Here is a 22,497-nt window from a genome sequence, read left to right on the forward strand (position 1 = left end):
CTTCACAATCCTACACCTATTATGTAGTCAAACAAAGGAGTGTCATTTCTCAGTTTATATTTACTATAATAATTAATATATAAAAACTATAGAGTCTGTGTTATGAGAAAATGATAGACAATAACGGAAATGGTTAGTAGTGAAACAAACAAGACAAGAGAACAATAGTCAAAGGAAATTATATAGAAAAACTATAGAGTCTGTGTTATGAGAGAGAGTTAGAGAGAAAGAGAGAGAGAAGAGGAACTTACACAAGTTTGTTGGAGACAAGACAGAAAAATTTAGGAAGAGAAAAGTGAGTTGCTGGAGGTCAAGATTCTCCTAAATGTTGAATAGTATTTATAGGCAACTTTAAAATAAATTTGTGTTTGAAAACTTTAAGGAAATTAATATCAATTAATAGATTCAATTTTGCCCATGGAATTTGGACGGAATTACGAGGGAGTGTATATCTTGGTCAATAGTTAATTAATCAAAATATTCTTTTTTTTTGAAGATTTATTTTATTTTTCCTTACTTGATAGTTATCCTTTTTTTTCTTTACCAATATTATATTAATTTTTTATATAATTATTAGTTTTGAATAAGACTTGACTAGATTTTTCAAGATAATATTTAAGTTTGAATAATAGTATTGAAAGATTAATAATAAAATTGTACTGAATTAAATATATTCAAATGTATATTCATAATCAAAACATTTTTAAGAGTGTCATAAAGATATTTCATTTTGCGATTTACTATAAAAAAAAAATCATTCTCATCCTTTCCTTCTTTTATTCAATTAGTATATGTTGACTTTCAAGAATATATTAGTTTATAGTAATTACTTTTATATATGTTATTATTTTAAAGATGTAAACAATTTTAAAAAAAAAATGGTTCATGAATTTAGAAAACTTAATAAACTTTTATACAGAAAATTTTATTTAATATTATTAAATTTTTAAGAAAAAAGGTTATCATTTTGACTGAATTAAGTTATTTAAAATTTGTTGATTAGTTAAAAACAGATTAGTAAAACAGACATGATATTCTAGATGTTTGTTACATAAATTAAATTATTGTCAAGTTAACAAAGGCAAAGTATAAGAAATTAATTGATACATGTCTAATCTTTGCTTCAATATGTGAAGAAAAATTAGAGAGTAATGATGAAAATCAAAAAGGTGAAGAAGCCTAACAATTTTGATATTAAAAAACAAATGAACTGCCCTAAATATATATATTGAATGTGTTAGTGGTAGTGGTGGAATAGTTATAATGCAATATGTAATTGTATTTAATAAATATTGAATTAAAAATAGGAACTAATAAGTGACTTGATGATGATGATGATTATTATTATTATTATTATTATTATTACTATTATTATTATTATTATTATTATTATTATTATTATTATATATATATATATATATCGTTTGTCTGTCTGAACGATAGTAGAATATAAAGCTCAACTTATATAGTTGAAGATAAATAACACGATGATGAATAGTAGCAAATATGTTTTAATCAAATTGTTATGCACTTTAAACGTAATTAGATGAGATATTCATGGCCATCATCATATTGTTTTCTTGTTTAAGATAAACTCTGACAAATTAAAAGAGAATTTGACTCTCTTTTTTTCTTGTTAAGATTAACTTTTTAGTTTAAACAATTGTTTTTTAATATTTTTAATTTTATTGAAAAATATTTATCTAACATTTTAATAATATTTATCAAATACAAAAATTTATTTTGTAATTATTTTATTTATTTTTATAATTATTTTAATTTTTATATTAATTAGTGATAAATAATAGTCACGAATTATGCATGTATGAATGATAAATATTTTTTTAAAAATAATTCTAAGTTAAAGAAAGGAGTTCAACTTTTGAAATGTATTCGGTTGATAGATTATTAAGTGCAAAAAATTATTATTGCTTCAACTTACATAAAAAAGCAGAGTTTAATATTAGAAAATTTAAACAAAGAAGAGAATTCAACCTTTGAAAAAAAAATTCTCTGTGTTGGAACAGATAACTTATCAGAAGATCGATATCAGCAAAGATATTTAGTAGTAAATGTTTGTTGTAAAGAATTTATTTTAATATTATTTGTAAATAATATAATTTCAAATAAAAGAATAACTATTTACCTTGATTTTTTTCATAACCGAGGTGATAGTTAAAATAAGAAGATAATTTACCTCAGTTTTTTTTATAAAACTGAGGTGTATAATATTCAGATTTTACTATAAAAACTTTTGTTAATCATATTTTATTCTAATACTAACTTATATTTAGGCGTCCCAAAGGGATGAAATATTTTTCACCATCCTTTTCAAAGTTGGTATCTTTTGAAAATTTCACTTAAAACTTCATTTTCTTCAAAGTTCATGGATCTTTTTCACCCATTTCCTTAAAGGTCTTGAAGAAACTTTCAACTAGGGTTTTGAAGTGTGTAACATGAGCTTTCCAAAATGTCCAAGAGCATGAAAAAATATGGAGTGTAGCCATGGTTTTGAATTTTGACATTAGTGAACTTTTCACTTGAAATTTCAAGTCATTTTGCCAAAGTTATGAACCATTTTGCCAAATGATCCAAGTAATGATGCATAGATGCAATAATTGGAGATATTTTCTGATTTGAGATCAGAATGGAAAGAGATAAGAAGCTTGGCAAAATAACCATGGTTAAGTCACTTTTAACCATTTGCATTTAATGCAAAAGATGCTAGTTTATCTCTTAAGCCAAGTCATCATACTTTGGGCAACTTGCAAAGGCTCTGCATTCAGAAAGTTTAGCCTATAAATAGAGGTGCAAATCACTCTTCAAATCACACCAAAACCTCACAATTATAGGTTTTCTCTCTTCTTTCTTGAATTGCAAGTTTCAAGTTTCAAGGTGAGGTAGAAATCCCAACCTCCAAACCCTTGAAGTTCTGGCCAAAGTGATGGTTCTAGCAAACCATAAACATCATATGGGATGTGTTTGAACCAGTCACACACCTCAAATCACCCCAAAACTCAGATTCACTCTTCAACCTCCATATGAACATGAAATGAACCTTATCATGCCAAAATCCATTCTAGCTCATTTCTGTCCAAACTATCACTTATAACACCATCCATATATCACATATGAACTATCCAAACACTCATTATCAACCAAAAACTTCAGAATCATCAAGCTCGATTCACACTTGGTCCTACTGCAGATCGGGTTCCATGGAATGATCCAGATGAATTCAATCCACTCCAAGCATCCAGACACCTTCCATAAGGTCCATTGAAGCTGTCCAGATCAAGAAACAACATCTGTAACACCTGTACTGAAGAATTCAATCTCCAGTTTGGCCGTTTTTGAAGGTAAGTACTATCAACTTCAAACTCATACATACATGCATCATAAATGAAAAATTGAGTTGCTATCTTGTTTCTACACTATCACTGATAAATAACCCTCAATCAATTTCACAATTCATCAATCCTACACGATTTCATGTTCAAATTCAGAATTAGGGTTCTTAGTGTTCATCACAAAATTGATCACCTTAGAGAAAAGATAAATGAATTATGAGGGCACCATCATACTCCTTGTGAAAAACCGAGTGGAATAGACCCTTTACTTGATCAAAACAACACAGATTTGGAGATTTTCAAAAATCAGTTAGGGTTGTGTTCTTGGCGCGTTTTTTTGTTTGAACAATTCAAATATTGGTTTTAAAATTTATTGAATTAAAGGCGTGTGTATTACAAGCCACAAGCGTGGCTCAGTTGGTCCATGTTTTGGTTGGTAAGAGAGAGGGCGTGGGTTCAACACCCCTAGGGACCAAAACCACTTTTTTGCAACTATTTTTCTTTCATTTTTTAACAAACTTCATCAATTAATTTAACCAATCAAATTAACTCATTTTTACTTCATTTTTTGTACATTTAATATATATATTTTATGAATACCAAAAAAATTTATCAAAAAAGATTTATTTAATACATTTTTAAATAGGTTTAAAATGACATGTTTTTAAGTATTTTTAAATACTTTAAATATTGTTTTATTTGATTTTTTCAAACATGATCACTTGTAAATATTTTTTTGTGATCAAACCCTAATCACTTAGGTCTTAATTAAGCATTAAAACTTGTTTTAACTTAATTAAGTTGATTTCTTTTAAATTCAAAATCGTTTTAAAACAAGCGATCACGATTCTTTTCAAAACGAAAACCATATCTTTTTTATTTTTCTTTTCAAAAGAACTATTGACTAAATCTTTTTTTGATTGATCAATTGATTTTCAAAACGAAGTGGGGCCTCTCGAATATTAGAGAGTGTAAGTCCCATTTCTTTTCTTTTTGTACAGTTTGTTTTTCCGAAACAATAAAACTTCTTCAAAATAAAATCTTTTTCAAATCATTTTCAAATCATTTTCAAAACAACAAAACTTCAAAGAAACAAAACTTTTCAATATACCATGGGCCTCCATGTAGGTATAAGTCCCAAGCCCCTTTTGTACATACCTTTGCCTTTATACAGTTTTTTTTCCAAACAGAAAACTTCTTTCAAAGCCCTTTTGTAAAACAATCAACCATGTTTTGTAAAAAATACCATGGGCCTCCATGTAGGTATAAGTCCCAAGCCCTTTTGTAAATACCTATTTACATAGCTTTGAATAAACTCAAGTGGGCCTCTCCCCGAGTATAAGTCCCGAACCCCCGTGTATACAAATGGATCATGCTTACAGGTATATTTCCTTCATAAACTCCATTATATACACACACTTTGTCATATATATGTAATTGTTCATACCTGTTCATGTTTGTTCATACTTATTCATGTTTGTTCATATGTGTGATATGTGTGCTTGTTCAACTTAGTATAACACTAGGTTCCCCATAGCCTCCTATTGGGCTTCGTGCAAAGAATCTCCACTAGTTTAGGTTAGGACATAGAGTATGGTTTCCCAGTGAAATCGCTCTAAGAGCTCAAACCAACTATACCATGCCTCCCCTTGGGCTTTGTACAAACGAGTGACCCTCCCATAGCCTCCTCTTGGGCTTACAATGCAAGGACCCTCGATTGTCCCTCCCATAGCCTCCTTTTGGGCTTACAATGCAAGGACCCTCAGATAGCCTCCTCTTGGGCTTCGTACAAGGACCCACGGGCTTCTTATAAGCATCCCCAATATCCAAAACAAATATCCTAGGAGATTAGACATTTATCATCTCTATGATAGGAGTATCTCTTATATATCATCACAAACAAACAATCAATCAATCAATCAAACCTTTTTTTGCCACAAGGCTGGCTGATCAATCAAATCTTTTTGCCACCATACTGGCTGATTAATCAAAGTTTTTGTCACAAGGCTGACTTCATTGAAACTTTTGCCACAAGGCTGGCTGATTAATCAAAACTTTTTGTCACAAGGCTGCCTTCATTGAAAGTTTTTGCCACAAGGCTGGCTAAAAAGCATCTTTATCATTCTAAGCACCATAAGTGGCATGGCCCAGAGCTTATAATGAAAAGATTTTCAAACAAAAAACAAACAGATGTATGTGATGATATAGATTAGATACATCGAACATTTAGATGACAATTGTCTCTTATCCTTTGCTTCCACTAGCATAAGTGGGAACTACGATTGCTCTGACTTTCTCAACATCCCTTTGAGAATACGTAGGCACAAGGTCGTATCCTTGGCGAGCAAAACTTCTCCCTCAAACCACTCAAACCTTAGCACCCGTAGACCCCGAGCTACAGATGCTCTGATTCCCTCTAGGGGATATGTATGCAGAGGATCGCGATGATCTTTGCGAGCATAATCAAACAAACACCTTAGTCTCCCACCTATTTCACAACAGAACCTCCACTATAGCATAGAATGAAAAACAATAAAGAAGCTTATAGAGTACTATAGATACGTTGGGTGCTAATACCTTCCCTTCGTATAACCAACCCTCTTACCCAAGATCTCCCCCCACTTTTTAGGTTATTGCAACTTTTTTCCTTTTCCTACTTTGGAAATAATAAAAAGTTTGGTCGAAACAAAGAAAAATCATTTTTTGAGCACTCGAGCCCAAAGAAGGCATCAGGTGTCTCATCCACAAAAAAGGACAAACGATTTTTCGCCCGCGACAAATAGACTAATTGAAATAGAAAAGCATCCTAAACACACATCCTAGGATAGCATTTTTTGTTCTTTTAAAAGGTATTTGAATGAAAACTAAATATACATCTAGGCATGCATTTTTATTTTTGATGAAGGAAAATTAAAGTCCTAGACATATATCTAGATAAGAAAATATTTATGAATATGTTAAAGAAGGCAATAATAACCTAAATTAAATTCTAAACAAAATATTTTTTATAAGAATATTTTAAATGAACAAAACCTTTTTCAACAACATATATAAATATATATATATATATATATATATATATATATATATATATATATATATATATAAGAAAAAAATTCTAAAAAACTAATCATTCTTTTTGTTTTTCACTTTTTAATGAAAAGAAACTACTACAAAAAAAACTTAGCAAACAAAGATGGCCAAAGGGTGTATTACCCAGTAAACGGTCAAGGCACACCAAAAAGAGAACCACAACAACAAATACAACGGACCTGGGTCAGGCCGGGTTAGACCCGGATCCGTTGCCCTTGATGGTGAAAAGGAGAAACTTCTATGCGTGGAAATTGCCCTTATTTTCATTGTTTTTGTATCTACTCATTTATAATTCTTCTTTTTGTTTTCTTTAGGTTGTACGTACCAGTGCATATGTTAATGGTGTGAAGGTTGAAGGGAACCTGGTGGGAATAGATGTAAACCTTCTCTTTGTATTATTTTAGTTATATTGTAACATATGTGTATTTATTTAAAACTTTATTGTAAAAGAAATAAACAAATATAGTGTAATAAAAGCACCTTTTTTTTTTCATTTTGTCAAGAAATTTTAATAAATGATAAATTAAATTTATATATATATATATATATATATAAGATAATCAAGTCATTTAACCACAAACTCCATAACTTCATCGTGGTGCTCCAAAAAAAAGTTTTTTGCTAAATTTAATTTGATAATAGTTATCCACTAACATCTTACAAATATATATATATATATATATATATATATATATATATATATATATATATATATAAAATAGAATTAATATTCAAGTCATTTAACCACTAACTCCATAACTTCATTGTGGTGCTCAAAAAAAAGTTTTTTGCTAAATTTAATTTAATAATAGTTATCCACTAACATCTTACAAAATAATAACTAACCACTAACTACATCTATCTTTATAAATAGTAAGAACAATTTTGTTATTTTGTTTTTGGTTTAATAGCCTCTATAGAGGTCAAATACTTAATCTTTTCAAATCTAGCAAATATTTTGCATGCACAACACACCCTTTCTTTCTTTCCTTTTGTGATCATATGGTCATATGAAATCATATTTTTGAAATAAGGTAAAACATGCATCTACATATTCAAAATTCTATTCAACTTCTTTGCAAATGACAACATCATTTAACAGTTCAATAAGTTTTATTGAAATCTATCTTGAACGTCTAATTCTTTATTTTGTTGGAACATTATAATTCTTCTCATTTATAATTCTTCTTTTTGTTTTCTTTAGGTTGTACGTACCAGTGCATCTGTTAATGGTGTGAAGGTTGAAGGGAACCTGATGGGAATAGATGCAAACCTTCTCTTTGTATTATTTTAGTTATATTGTAACATATGTGTATTTATTTAAAACTTTATTGTAAAAGAAATAAACAAATATAGTGTAATAAAAGCACCTTTTTTTTCATTTTGTCAAGAAATTTTATATATATATATATATATATAATAGAATTAATATTCATGTCATTTAACCACTAACTCCATAACTTCATCGTGGTGCTCAAAAAAAAGTTTTTACATCTATCTTTATAAATAGTAAGAACAATTTTGTTATTTTGTTTTTGGTTTAATAACCTCTATAGAGGTCAAATACTGAATCTTTTCAAATCTAGCAAATATTTTGCATGCACAACACACCCTTTCTTTCTTTCCTTTTGTGATCATATGGTCATATGAAATCATATTTTTGAAATAAGGTAAAACATGCATCTACATATTCAAAATTCTATTCAACTTCTTTGCAAATGACAACATCATTTAACAGTTCAATAAATTTTATTGAAATCTATCCATGAACGTCTAATTCTTTATTTTGTTGGAACGTTATAAATTTTTAAATTTTACTAACATTTGAATATACATGTTTAAGGTTCAAGTTAGTGATGTTGTTATTTCTCTTTCCACTTCTTCATGTTTATTCTCTTTATATAAGATCTTTCATTTTGAAATTCTTTTAATTTTATTAATGTGTTAATCTTTGATTTTTTTTGTAGGTACAATTTTGAAGGAACACGGAACATAATTTTTATTAAAGAATTAGTGAAGAAGTTGAATTGTAAAAGATGGAGGTTAGAAAATAATGTTATAATATTATTTTGTTAATTTATTTTTGTTATTCAATATTTTAATAATGGAGGTAAAGATTTTTTAATTTTATTTTGTTGATCTTTATTAATATTTAATTATTTGATTGTAGGTAAATATTTTGAAGTTCTTCTAATTTTATTAGTGCTTATTTATTTTTGATTTTTTTGTAGATACAAATTTTGAAGCATTATGAAATATATATTTTAGAAAAAATGTCTTGATGAAGTTGGATTGTGAAAGGTAGAGATTAAAAAATGAAGTTGGAATGTGAAATATGGTGGATTAGAAGATAAATGTTATAATATTATTTTTTAATTTAATTTTTATTCATTATTATAATATGATATATATGTTGTTCTAATTTTATTAATATTTGTTAATCCATGATTTCTTTTAGGTAATAAATGATGGAGTTCTTCTAATTTTATTGATGTTTATTAATTCTTACTTTTTTTGTAGGTACAAATGTTCTTCTATTTTTGTTTATGTTTATTAATTTTTAATTATATTTTTTTAGGTACAAATTTAGTATTACGAGACATAATTTTCACAAATTTTTTGATGAAGAAGTTGGATTTGTGAAAAATGAAGGATTAAGAGATAAATATTATAGTATTATATTATAGTATTATTTTTAATTTATTTTTATAATTCAACATTATTATATGTGATTTTATTCTATTCTTATATATGTTTGTTAATTCTTTATATTTTTTTGTAGCCATTGATTTTGAAATTATTTAATATTATTGACATTTGTTACTTTTAATTTATTATATCATTTTTTTTAGCATTCTTTATTTCTATTTCTTACTTATGTTTAATTTTTGGCTTATTTACTTTTTTTATTATGGTTTGTGTAATTCTTATTTATCAATGATTTTTAAATATAAATTAGTGAATACTTTTTTCAAAATATTTTTATACTTTGCATTTTTTGTAATTTTATTAAAAATATTTTTTATTTTTTAATTTATCCAAATTATTAATATTTTATAAAAAACACCATTAATATTAAATATTTAAAATTACTTTTTTTAGTAATAGTATTTTAATCAAATTTACCGTGCATCGCACGGGTAGACGACTAGTACATTATTAATACCAAAACTTAGTCAAAATTGCAATTTTTCAAAAAGTTGTATTTCAAAAATGATTTTTATTAAAATCTATTTGAAATAGTTTCAAAATTAAATAATTTTTTAAAATTTTGATATCCAAATTTTTTTTCAATAAATAAATGAAATACCTAAAATCACATTTTAAGAATAACTAGTCAAACAAAATTTTTATTTGAAACTTTTATAAAAAGTTTCAAATAAAATTTTTTTACACAAAATTATGTAAGACTATAAAAATCATTTTTTAAAAAAAACCAAAACAAACGGGTCATCAGAACGAGGAAAGTAAAAAAAAAGTTGACTTCAAATCCAATAGCATCAACTTGTGCTGCAAGCAATGAGAATACCCAAACTTTAAGGAATAAACAAAACTAAATGACTATTAGTATTGAGAACCAGCCCAAACAAAAATCATGACAAGACTGGTCACAGATGAAATCTCTGGCCAAGTAGCTAAGCTTCCACATTGAAAGATCGTCAGTTTGCAAGTGAAATCCATAAAATAATGATAATCTACAACTCATTTTGACCTAAAATAATGAAAATGCATGTATGCATGTAATTGGATTAAAATCCACCATGATGCATGATATAACCAAATGATAAGTAAAATTAAAGGTGGGGCAAAATTGGGGTGCGACAACCCGCAATACATATATTTATATAGTATCATTTATATTATTATAAAAAATACACATTTATCAATTTTTTAAAAATATATCGCTATTAAATTATTACACATTTTAATAAAAGTGTGTATTTATTTCATAATTCAACAATAACATCTATAATTTTTTTAATTTTGTAAAAAAAACTAAAAATTATATGATATTTTGTAATTAATTGATTTAATTTTATTACAAACGCGGATAAACGGGTAGGGAAATGGATACTGAGGTACCCAGAGGGTAAGGGCATGAGTATGAACATTGGTGCCTACGCGGGTATAGGCTCGGGTACAAAGATTTTTTCAAACCACAGGTATAGGGACGAGTACTTTAGTACACTGCCCAAACCCTACCCATTGACATCCCTATGTATGGTCATGCTAATATATGAGTTCTCAGATGAATGATACAGGATAGTGAAAGTAGACAAATCATGCATCCAAGAGAGTACACACACTATGAAAGTTGGTGTTGTACAATTTTATCTATTTTTATATAACTCGCTCTTTTTTCTCGTATTTGATTTTAGAAAGTCAATTGGGTATGTCGGGATAGATTAGCATGCACCCTGTGTCCTGCTTAATTATTTTGTTAATTTTATTTCTTTGCATTGAATCCCCCAATATTTTGATCACTATAGCAACACATCGTTTGAGTAAAAAATGGTACTCAAATATATCTCATGGTGATTCGATATCTTTTACTACTTCACATTGTCGTGCAAGTGCGACTTACATCAGATAATAATGGAGGTTTTCTTTCATTTTGGTGTAGTTCTAAAGGGTGAGCCCTCTTCTCCATTTTTGGTCTTAAATTTCTTTGTGTTTTCTTGTAGCGGGGAACTTCGAAGTCGGTATACTTTGTGGTTAACATGTATTCCAAATCTTTGTTGGAAGATAAAAAGAGTTTGTGGGATGACTTTTGCTTCCAAAAATCTATTTTTGGTGGTGAGGTTTTGTGTAACCTTGGTGATGTTAATGTGATCATTTCACCTAATGAGCAGAGAGGAAACGATGGCACTTTATTAGCCTCGTGTAGCGCTGAACATGTTACCTTCTCTTCCTTTATCACCCATATGGAGTTAATGGACCTCCCTTTTTTGATTTAATAACCATTGATTGTCCCATTTTTATATTTTGGAAGTTGGTTCTCAATTCCTAGTTTACTTTTTCCAATGAGGATTGGGAAGTATATGCCCTTATGGGTAAGCATTAATCCCATAAGGCTACTTAAGGTTGGAATAAGCGGGTGTTTGGTGACATTGACTCCCATATGGAGTCTCTCATGGTAATTGTGAGAAATCTAGATACATTGACTCCCTTTATAAGTTTATGGATAAATATTTGGCTACGAGGTTATGATGTGTGATGGATAAAATCATTAGCCCTAACTAGTCCTCCTTTTTAAATGGGAGAATGTTGGTTGATGGCATAGTGGTTATCAACAAGGTGAATGATTTTGCTAAGCCAATCAAGAAAGCTTGCCTTAATTTTAAAGTTGATTTTGAGAAAGCATATATGCTTAAATTAGCTGGAGTTTCCTAGATTATATGCTTATTAGATTTTTCTTTAATGATAAGTGGAGAGCTTCGATCAAAGCCAATGTCTTCTTTGGTATTCTAGCTATGTTGATCAATGGTTCCCCAACTCTAGAAATCAATTTCCATAGAGTGTTGAAGCAGGGAGACCCTCCATCTCCTTATCTCTTCCTCCTAGTGGAAAAATGCTTGAATGAGATGATTCAAAGGGCTTTTGAGCACAGTCTTTTTTCAAGTTTTAAAGTCCGCCCTCCAATTTGGAGGTCTCTCACCTTTAATATGTTTATGATATCTTCGGTTGAGAATTTATGAACTATCAGTGATATTTTGAGGAGTTTTATGGTTGCCTCGCACCTCGGGGTTAATTTTTAGAAAATTAGTTTGATTAGGATAAATGTTGACCCCTCCCCCTTTTCTTTAACTTTATGAGGATTTGATACATTGTAAGAATGAGTATCTTTCATTTTAGTATATAGGGTTTCCAGTTGGAGCCAATAGACAATCTCTCATCTAACAATAACACCTCTCTATACCGACAATACTAGTGTTATTCATATTGCAGCCAATCCTGTTTTTCACAAACATACTAAGCATATCGAGGTGGATTGTCATTCTATCCAGAAATCCTTTATGAATCACATTAAATATTTTCCGCATGTCTCCTCACAACTTCAGCTTGCCGATATAATCATCAGGGCATTTCCCCGCCCTCGACATTGATTTCTCGTAAGAAAATTGATGTTGTTTGACCAACCGCATCAATTTGAGGGGGTGTCAATAAAGATATCTGATATTTTTAGTTTCATATTATATTTTGTATGTCATAGAAAGTTACTAATTGTATATTATTAGAATTCAAATCAAAATATATTTATAATTTGTAGTAATAATTATGAAATAATTTGTAATTATTAAAATTGTACTATATATGGAGGAATACTTAATGAGAAAAGCATCGAGACAAAATTAGTTTTGAAAAAATTAGTTAATCTAGGTTAGTATTCTTGAGTGTCTTGGTTTTAGTAATGGAAGTGTGAGATATATAAGTTGAGGCATACAAATATTAAGAGGTAAAATTATTATGTGAGTAGATGGAAATTCCAAATCATAAATGTTAGTATATGCAAGACTTGTGAATGAAAAGAGATGGATCTATAATGTTGTTGCTTAATAAAATTCATGTGTTTGTGTTTATGATTTAACCTTGTTGTTGCTTAATAAAATTATAATGTTGCATCTATTTTTTGTGAATGTCTTTTTTTCCATTAGTGTGAGAGGAGACAATGTCATAATTTGATTTTTAAAATTAATACCGTTAAGGGTGGTTTTAAATTTTCGTAATATTTAAACGTCTATTTTATAATTAACAATCGTTTCAACTGTCACAATTATATTTTTACAAAAATTTATAGTTGGGCGACAATTTTTTAAACCGTCGCAAAATTCGCTCGCGGCACAAGATTTTGAAACAATTGACAAATTGTCTCAACCCAAAGTTAGCGAAGGTTCAAACCGCCGCAACAACTAAAAATAACCAAAGATAATCACCCATAAATATTTGTTCAGAAAAAAGAAGAATGCTAATTGAAACTTCCCAATCAAGTCTCTCGTAGACAATTTCCCATTATAACAATAAATGACCATGTAGATAGATTGTTAGAGTATGTGGTACCCCTCGTCTTGTTAATATTATTGTCAACCGCATATTTAAAATTGTATAAGACGCAAAAAATATGATGAAGATATACCATAGACGTATTTGAATATTAGACAAATTCTTAAGAATAAGATAAAAATAATTGGATGATAGATGAAAAATAAAAAGTAGTTAAACAAACTTTCACACTATTTAAATAGTAAAAAACATGTGATAATAATCAGATTTTACCATGATAACACTTTATTAACAAAATATAAGTGATGAAATCTGATTAGACGAACAAAATTTCATTTAAACTATTTATTGGACTGGTAATTTCATTCTTCTCTAATTAAAAATATATCAATTATAAGCAGTACTAACGTAGCTCTTAACAACATTATCCAACAAAACTTGCAACATTGAGGTGTTTGTAGGACCAACACATCTAGGTGTCTTGAACTGACTCACAGGTACACCTCTTTCAACTTGACTCTCGAGAATCTTCTGGAATGTTCCTTTCTCAACAACTCGGAGTTCAAGAGCATCAATACCTTGGAATTTTCTAGAAGTAACATAACCTGGATCAATAAAAGACTTATCCAAACAGTTACAACACTCAGAAAGAACTTCATCACTGGTTTCACCGTTGATTTCCCAGAATATGACATAGTGTCCCGGTTCTTTGGATAAATCTATGTAGCTAGTGTAGTCAATCATCTCAATTTTCTCCTCAGCTAAAAATTTGGACGCATTTTCTACTGATAATTGTAAATCATTCTCCGTGTTCTTGTCAATGTTGATTGTAAGCAAAAGATTACTTCTGCGCATAAATTTGATTTCTGGAGTCGAGTTATGGAACCCCATAACCTTTACCACATCTCCTAGCCTATATCTGTATAAACCTGCAAATTATGCTATTTTAATTGTAACAAGAGTTTTTTATTTATTTGAAGAGACGAACAAAATTTTAGTAGATCGGAGAAGAAAGAAAGAAAAATGAATTAGATACCTGCAGGATTGGTGAAAAGAATCTCATACTCCTCCCCAATCTTGACATCAGTTAAACCAACAGGCTTAAGCTCTACTTGATTTGCATCAAGTTGTGCCAACTGAATGAATTCGAAGTAAGCAATTTGAGGAAGAATACAATAGGTGGCAAATTCAGGAGGCACTTTAGGATTCACGTTTGAAGCAATCCCACCTTCTGAAGCACCATATTCCGAAGTCAACAAAGGAACTTCTCCAGCATAATGTCTCAATTTGGTCACATAAGGCAACATTGCACCTGTCATGATCCCTTGAACATACTTAACATTAGGAAAAAGCTCGGGAAACAATCCATACCAATTGCTTAATCCTTTGCATTTCTTGTGGATCAAGTTAGCTAGTTCAGGATTTGGTTTCAGCAATTTGGACATAGTAGTTCTAATGGAAGGAACGGTGATTCTGCTGCTAAGAACACCGTCCTTGATATCATTAACAAGTTCTTCCCAATCTTGTTCAAAAGTTCTAAAAGCATAGAGAATATTGTGTGCAAATGTTGCTGAAATTGATTGAACTTCTTCTCTGAAAAGTAGTCCACATAAAAGGTGGCAATAGAGTGATTGATGAAAATCAGGACTGAAAATTATTTCATGAGGACTAACACTTGGTGCTTTAAGTGCTTGCATTAAATTCTTGTATCCTGGATTTCCGAATACATTTGCAGTGGCTGTTCCTAGCATCACACCCCCTTTTTTTTGTGATGCATTGCTTCTGAAGACAAAGTTTAAAGCCTTCCCATCTTGGATAGGAAAATCTCTATAAAATAAAATTTTGTTAGATTTTATTCAAATATTGTGAATGGCATTTATTAGTGTGTTATAAATTTAAAGTAATTTAAAATAAGAGCACGTGTCAGTGTGTTATCATTTACATGCTACCTAAACCGAAGGAAAAAATACATGAAATCAGGGGGCGCCAGCTAGCCCGGGCAGGTGCCCTGGCTCAATCCCTATTTTATTTGTACTCCTCCCAATTTAATAGTTGATTTTTAGACAAAATCAGGGGTAAAATTAGTAAAAATAGAGTGTGAAAATTAAAAAAGATGAATAATTAATGGTGTAAAATTTTTGCCCAGACTGCATAAAATTTCTGGCTCTTGAAGTTGAATTTTTAAATGAATAATACCTGTTCCTATAGGCAAAAGAGGTTCGATATAACTGCACTATGTTTTTAAACAATTCATCATTCCATGGAATAAATTTACGATTCCCTTGACTAGTACCAGAACTGCAAAAACATAACAATTTTCTCAAATTAAAAAACTCCTAAGTTTTGCAAATTCAACATAAAATATATAAAAAAAAATTAACAAAAGATATCTCATACCTTAACGACACAGCTGTGATTGGTTTTCGAGTGAGAATAGGAGAAACATCATCAACCAATCTATTGATATAAGGCTCCAAATCTTTGTAAGTGACCAATGGAACACAAGCCTTGAAACTTTCAGGATCAGTTCTTCCATTCAATCCTAAATCCTGCAAATATTCCACAGATGCATTCTCTTCCAAAATCCTTCTCAATGTTTCCTTCTGAACATTCCCAGCATCCTTTGTTATTCTCTCAAATTCTTCAATCACTTTTTCAAAGTCATACTTTTCAACTTCTTCTCTCATCTTCACAATCCTACACCTATTATGTAGTCAAACAAAGGAGTGTCATTTCTCAGTTTATATTTACTATAATAATTAATATATAAAAACTATAGAGTCTGTGATATGAGAAAATGATAGACAATAACGGAAATGGTTAGTAGTGAAACAAACAAGACAAGAAACAATAGTCAAAGGAAATTATATAGAAAAACTATAGAGTCTGTGTTATGAGAGAGAGTTAGAGAGAAAGAGGGAGAAAGAGGAACTTACACAAGTTTGTTGGAGACAAGACAGAGAAATTTAGGAAGAGAAAAGTGAGTTGCTGAGGTCAAGATTCTCCTAAATGTTGAATAGTATTTATAGGCAACTTTAAAATAAATTTGTGTTTGAAAACTTTAAGGAAATTAATATCAATTAATAGATTCAATTTTGCCCATGGAATTTGGACGGAATTACGAGGGAGTGTATATCTTGGTCAATAGTTAATTAATCAAAATATTCTTTTTTTTGAAGATTTATTTTATTTTTCCTTACTTGATAGTTATCCTTTTTTTTCTTTACCAATATTATATTAATTTTTTATATAATTATTAGTTTTGAATAAGACTTGACTAGATTTTTCAAGATAATATTTAAGTTTGAATAATAGTATTGAAAGATTAATAATAAAATTGTACTGAATTAAATATATTCAAATGTATATTCATAATCAAAACATTTTTAAGAGTGTCATAAAGATATTTCATTTTGCGATTTACTATAAAAAAAAATCATTCTCATCCTTTCCTGCTTTTATTCAATTAGTATATGTTGACTTTCAAGAATATATTAGTTTATAGTAATTACTTTTATATATGTTATTATTTTAAAGATGTAAACAATTTTAAAAAAAAAATGGTTCATGAATTTAGAAAACTTAATAAACTTTTATACAGAAAATTTTATTTAATATTATTAAATTTTTAAGAAAAAAGGTTATCATTTTGACCGAATTAAGTTATTTAAAATTTGTTGATTAGTTAAAAACAGATTAGTAAAACAGACATGATATTCTAGATGTTTGTTACATAAATTAAATTATTGTCAAGTTAACAAAGGCAAAGTATAAGAAATTAATTGATACATGTCTAATCTTTGCTTCAATATGTGAAGAAAAATTAGAGAGTAATGATGAAAATCAAAAAGGTGAAGAAGCCTAACAATTTTGATATTAAAAAACAAATGAACTGCCCTAAATATATATATTGAATGTGTTAGTGGTAGTGGTGGAATAGTTATAATGCAATATGTAATTGTATTTAATAAATATTGAATTAAAAATAGGAACTAATAAGTGACTTGATGATGATGATTATTATTATTATTATTATTATTATTATTATTATTACTATTATTATTATTATTATTATTATTATATATATATATATATATATATATATATATATATATATCGTTTGTCTGTCTGAACGATAGTAGAATATAAAGCTCAACTTATATAGTTGAAGATAAATAACACGATGATGAATAGTAGCAAATATGTTTTAATCAAATTGTTATGCACTTTAAACGTAATTAGATGAATATTCATGGCCATCATCATATTGTTTTCTTGTTAAGATAAACTCTGACAAATTAAAAGAGAATTTGACTCTCTTTTTTTCTTGTTAAGATTAACTTTTTAGTTTAAACAATTGTTTTTTAATATTTTTAATTTTATTGAAAAATATTTATCTAACATTTTAATAATATTTATCAAATACAAAAATTTATTTTGTAATTATTTTATTTATTTTTATAATTATTTTAATTTTTATATTAATTAGTGATAAATAATAGTCACGAATTATGCATGTATGAATGATAAATATTTTTTTTAAAATAATTCTAAGTTAAAGAAAGGAGTTCAACTTTTGAAATGTATTCGGTTGATAGATTATTAAGTGCAAAAAATTATTATTGCTTCAACTTACATAAAAAAGAGAGTTTAATATTTGAAAATTTAAACAAAGAAGAGAATTCAACCTTTGAAAAAAAATTCTCTGTGTTGGAACAGATAACTTATCAGAAGATCGATATCAGCAAAGATATTTAGTAGTAAATGTTTGTTGTAAAGAATTTATTTTAATATTATTTGTAAATAATATAATTTCAAATAAAAGAATAACTATTTACCTTGATTTTTTTCATAACCGAGGTGATAGTTAAAATAAGAAGATAATTTACCTCAGTTTTTTTTATAAAACTGAGGTGTATAATATTCAGATTTTACTATAAAAACTTTTGTTAATCATATTTTATTCTAATACTAACTTATATTTAGGCGTCCCAAAGGGATGAAATATTTTTCACCATCCTTTTCATAAGTTTTTTTTGGAGCAAAAAAAATTATATATATTCCAAAAAAAATATGAGAGTACAAGTTAAGCTAAAGATGACAAAAAAGAAACAAACAAAAACAAGCTAAAGATGATTACAATATCCTCATAGCTTTCTATCTAATTTAGCACACTCAAGAACCACATCTTTTATCGCAAGGAAGTCCAGCTCTTGCTCATTGTGAGGTTGAAAGGCTTTCCTATTCCTCAAGAGCCACACATGATACATCGTTTCAGCAAGACAATGCTTCAACAGCTTAGCACGGCAACTTTTTCCCCTAATGGCATCAATGATCCAATTCAACTCAGCTTTCTAGTCCTGCGGAGTGTGCACTATATGCATCCACATTAATAATTGCCTCCAAATTCGGTTTGTATCCCTGCACCCAGAAAACAAGTGATCACAGGATTCAGGCTCTCCGCAAAAGCGGCACTTGCCATCTGTCACAGTACCGAATCTGTTTAATTTGTCCTTGGTGAACAAGCGATTTTGGCAAGTCATCCAAAGCACAAAAATAGTGTGAGGTCTCGCAAGATTCCCCCTGATCAGATTCTTCCAGGGCACGGTAGGTTTATCACCCCTAAGCTCCCAATACATAGTCCTTGTTTTGTACTTTCCTGTGACACTAAAGCTCTGTCACGCTGAAGTATTAAGAAGAAGATCCTTGTGTTTGAACATGGCTTTAATGGTCCAAGATGCAATTTGCTTTGGCATATAGGTACTGATGTTATCCCTCTTCATATAAAAATGATTAACCCAATTAATCTACAAATGGTCCTTCTTGTTACAAGGATCCCACAATATTTTACCTAAGGTATCACGATTCCAAACACCCAGAATGCCATTAAGCGCACCGGCAGCTATAGGGTCATAAAAATGCTCCCAGGAGATAGGGGCTTTCCTGCTGTCCGTATCCTGACCAGTCTGCAAAAATCTCCTACAAAGTCTCTCCACATGGGCAAGAATCTTCTTAGGCAAGGGAAAATTTTGGAGCCAATAGTTAGCAATAGCAAACAATATACTTTTCACTAATTGAAGCCTACCAGTATAGGATAATAACCTAGTGCACAAGTGAGAAAGTCTGCAAATCATCTTATCTATCAAAGGCTGGCAATTAGCAATAGTAAGCTTTTTACTATCCAACGGCACACCAAGATACTTGAAGGGTAATTTTCCTATTTGGAAGCCCGTCTCATGCATCAACAAGTTCGTATTTGGGATATCCACTCCGCCAAAGTATAATTTACTCCTAGGTTGACTCATTTGAAGGCTTGTGGCTTGAATGAAATCTATAATTTTACTCATGATAAGCTTAATAGATGGAACATCAGTCATGGAAAACAGCAAAATGTCGTCAGCAAAACAGATATTAATAATCCCCAACTTAGCACACTTGGGGTGGAATCTGAAATCAGAGGAATCCTTTAGGGTTTGAAGAACCCTGTACAAATATTCCATGATCAGCAAAAATTAGAGGGGATATAGGACCCCCTGCCTCAGCCCTCTCTTAGCTTTAAGAACATCACTAGGTTCACCAGTGAGGGAGAACCGGTAGGACACAGAAGTAACACAGGCCATGGTCCAATTCACAAAAATTTGGGGAAACCCTAGGGAACACATAATTTGACTCAGAGTTGGCCACTCAACAGTATCGTAGGATTTTTGTATATCCATTTGGATCATACACCTAGGAGAAATATACTTCCTACCATACCCTCTAATCAACTCCTGAGCTAGCATGATATTGTCGTGAATTAATCTGCCAGGGATAAATGCAGACTGGTTCTCATTGATAATGGAATTTATGATCTTTCCCAACCTCTTGGTCATGATCCTATAGAGGATTTTACAGAAAGTACTACAGTAAGAAACGAGTCTCCAATCCTTAATGGTTCTAGCCTCTCTAGAGTTGGGGACCAAATTTGTGAATATTGATGTTATTGAAGTTATTCGGGAGTTTTTACTAGCCAACAACACACGATGTGCCTCATTCATCTCATGTCTAGCTTGTTGGATTTGAAGCTGGATATCCGTGAAAATTTTATGCAAAGGCTTTAGAAGTGAGTGAAGCCTTCTTAGCTTAATCCATAAACGATGCATAGTCGTCCCCTGAGCCCTCTGATTCCAACTATACCTCACAATCTTCTGGTAGCCTACCTTTTTAGTGACACAATTTAGGAACTTAAACATAACTTTCCTCCTTATCTGAGGGGTCAAACAACTCACCCTAATAAGGGAATGGTCTGAGATACCAGGGGGAAGCACCTCAACAATAGCATCAGGATAGGTTTGAAACTAAAGAGTATTCCTAATCAGCCTATCTATTATGGAGTAGATGAAACCAGTGGATTGTTTATTAGACCATGTATATTGATATCCCTTAAAGGAAGCTTCATACAACCCATTCCTATGCATCATTTCATGCAGGCCTTTATAATCATTAACAACAACAGGATTCCCACCAATCCTATCTTCACAAGTGAGCACATTATTGTAATCTCCCGTCACAATCCAAGGCATAGTCGAAGTGATACCCAAGCAATCGATTTGATCCCGCAAAATATGTCTCCTCTCAATTTGGTTCATTGCATACACAATGGTAGCTTGGTAATGAGCCTTCTTATCCAAGTCTAACACCTCCACATGAATGAACTGCTCTTCAATTTGCAGCAGCTTTATTCCCACCTCTTGATGCTTCCACATTAACCAAATCCTCCCATTTTGGTGAAAGGAGTAGTTGTCATTGTAAGACTACTTATTACCAAACTTCTACCTAATCCTCTCAGCATTAGCCTAAATTCTTGTTTCCAACAAAGCAACAATAGGGACTTGTATAGTATTGAGGAGGGAGCTAACCTCGTTATGCTTTGATTCTTTATTAATGCCCCTCACATTCCAAGTTGTGATCATTGACAAATATTACTCTCCACTACAGGCATAACTCAAATCCCTAGGGGGTGAACTCATTCTGGATAGGCATAGCATTTTAGGGTGTAAAGAGGATCTTTTTCTTAGCCTTATCTATTCTAGAGACCACCTGGGTCCAAACTTCATCTGGAATGGCTTCAGTGATTACCCTTTGTGCAGGTTCCTCTACCACTACCTCCAGTATTGTGTACTTCACACCAAAATCACTAGGTTTCTTGACTGGCTACCAAGTTTTCTGCTGAGGTTTCTGTTGCCCTATTACCTTCTTCAAGGAACAATCATGTCCGATTTGCAAACAGGTTTGACAACTTAAGCTTCCATTCGTACTCAAATTTTTGTTCCCAATTTTCCCGTTCAAGCTTATACAGATTGATTCCTTCACATGTCTAGTGATGTATACCTCCACTAACACCCTGGCATAAGAAATGTGTAGCTTACGTGTCGTACATTCATCAGTCATGATAGGTCTCCCCAACGCGCTAGTAATCTTGGGAATACTCTTCTTCCCCCATAGGTGCAAATGTAAATTCGACAGAGAGATCCAAACGGGAAGAACCCGAAGTAAATCTGCCTTCAATTCAAAGTCAATAGACCAGTAATTTAGGAATAAAGGTTTACCATAGATGAAGTAAGACCTTTGTTCCATGACTTTACTTTGGTCCTCTAAATTCTACCATTTCATAAGTTGCTACTACAAAAAATCTTTTTGGGAAGATTTGCCATAAAAAAATTTGATATAGAAATGCTCAAGAACTTGGAAATCAGATCTTTGGGATAGATTGTAAGTGCGGAATATAAACGTTTTCATGGTGGGAACATATAACTTATCATAAGTTGAATAAATTATGGAGTTTTTGTAAGAACAAAGGCTATGCAACAAAGTTTGGATATCACAGAAGATTTGTGGAAAGTAATGAATTCTAATATTTTGTGAAAACAATGTAATACAAAATTTTTTTTTGAACTGAGGGATATGTTAAGCGTTTTTTTATAGAATTTTGAGCGGCCTTATACAAATCTCTGTCATCCATTTAATTATTATCAATGTTCAAGACTCTGTCATTAGTGATATGCGTGAAATT

At 30.4% G+C, this 22,497-nt stretch overlaps 1 protein-coding gene across 1 annotated transcript; it reads right to left on the reverse strand.

The window, feature by feature from the left end:
- Nucleotides 1-13,788: 13,788 nt before the first annotated feature.
- On the reverse strand, nt 13,789-16,142 carry LOC131618305 (jasmonoyl--L-amino acid synthetase JAR6-like). The gene is made up of 4 exons (XM_058889555.1): nt 15,843-16,142; nt 15,642-15,743; nt 14,482-15,272; nt 13,789-14,374 (listed from the first exon to the last, which is right to left on the reverse strand). The coding sequence occupies exons 1-4, from the start codon at nt 16,130-16,132 to the stop codon at nt 13,833-13,835; spliced, it is 1,725 nt and encodes a 574-aa protein (XP_058745538.1). The 5' UTR covers nt 16,133-16,142; the 3' UTR covers nt 13,789-13,832.
- Nucleotides 16,143-22,497: the final 6,355 nt, after the last annotated feature.

The sequence above is a fragment of the Vicia villosa genome, linkage group LG7 (assembly GCF_029867415.1).
Source record: "Vicia villosa cultivar HV-30 ecotype Madison, WI linkage group LG7, Vvil1.0, whole genome shotgun sequence".
NCBI classification, from domain to species: Eukaryota; Viridiplantae; Streptophyta; class Magnoliopsida; order Fabales; family Fabaceae; genus Vicia; species Vicia villosa.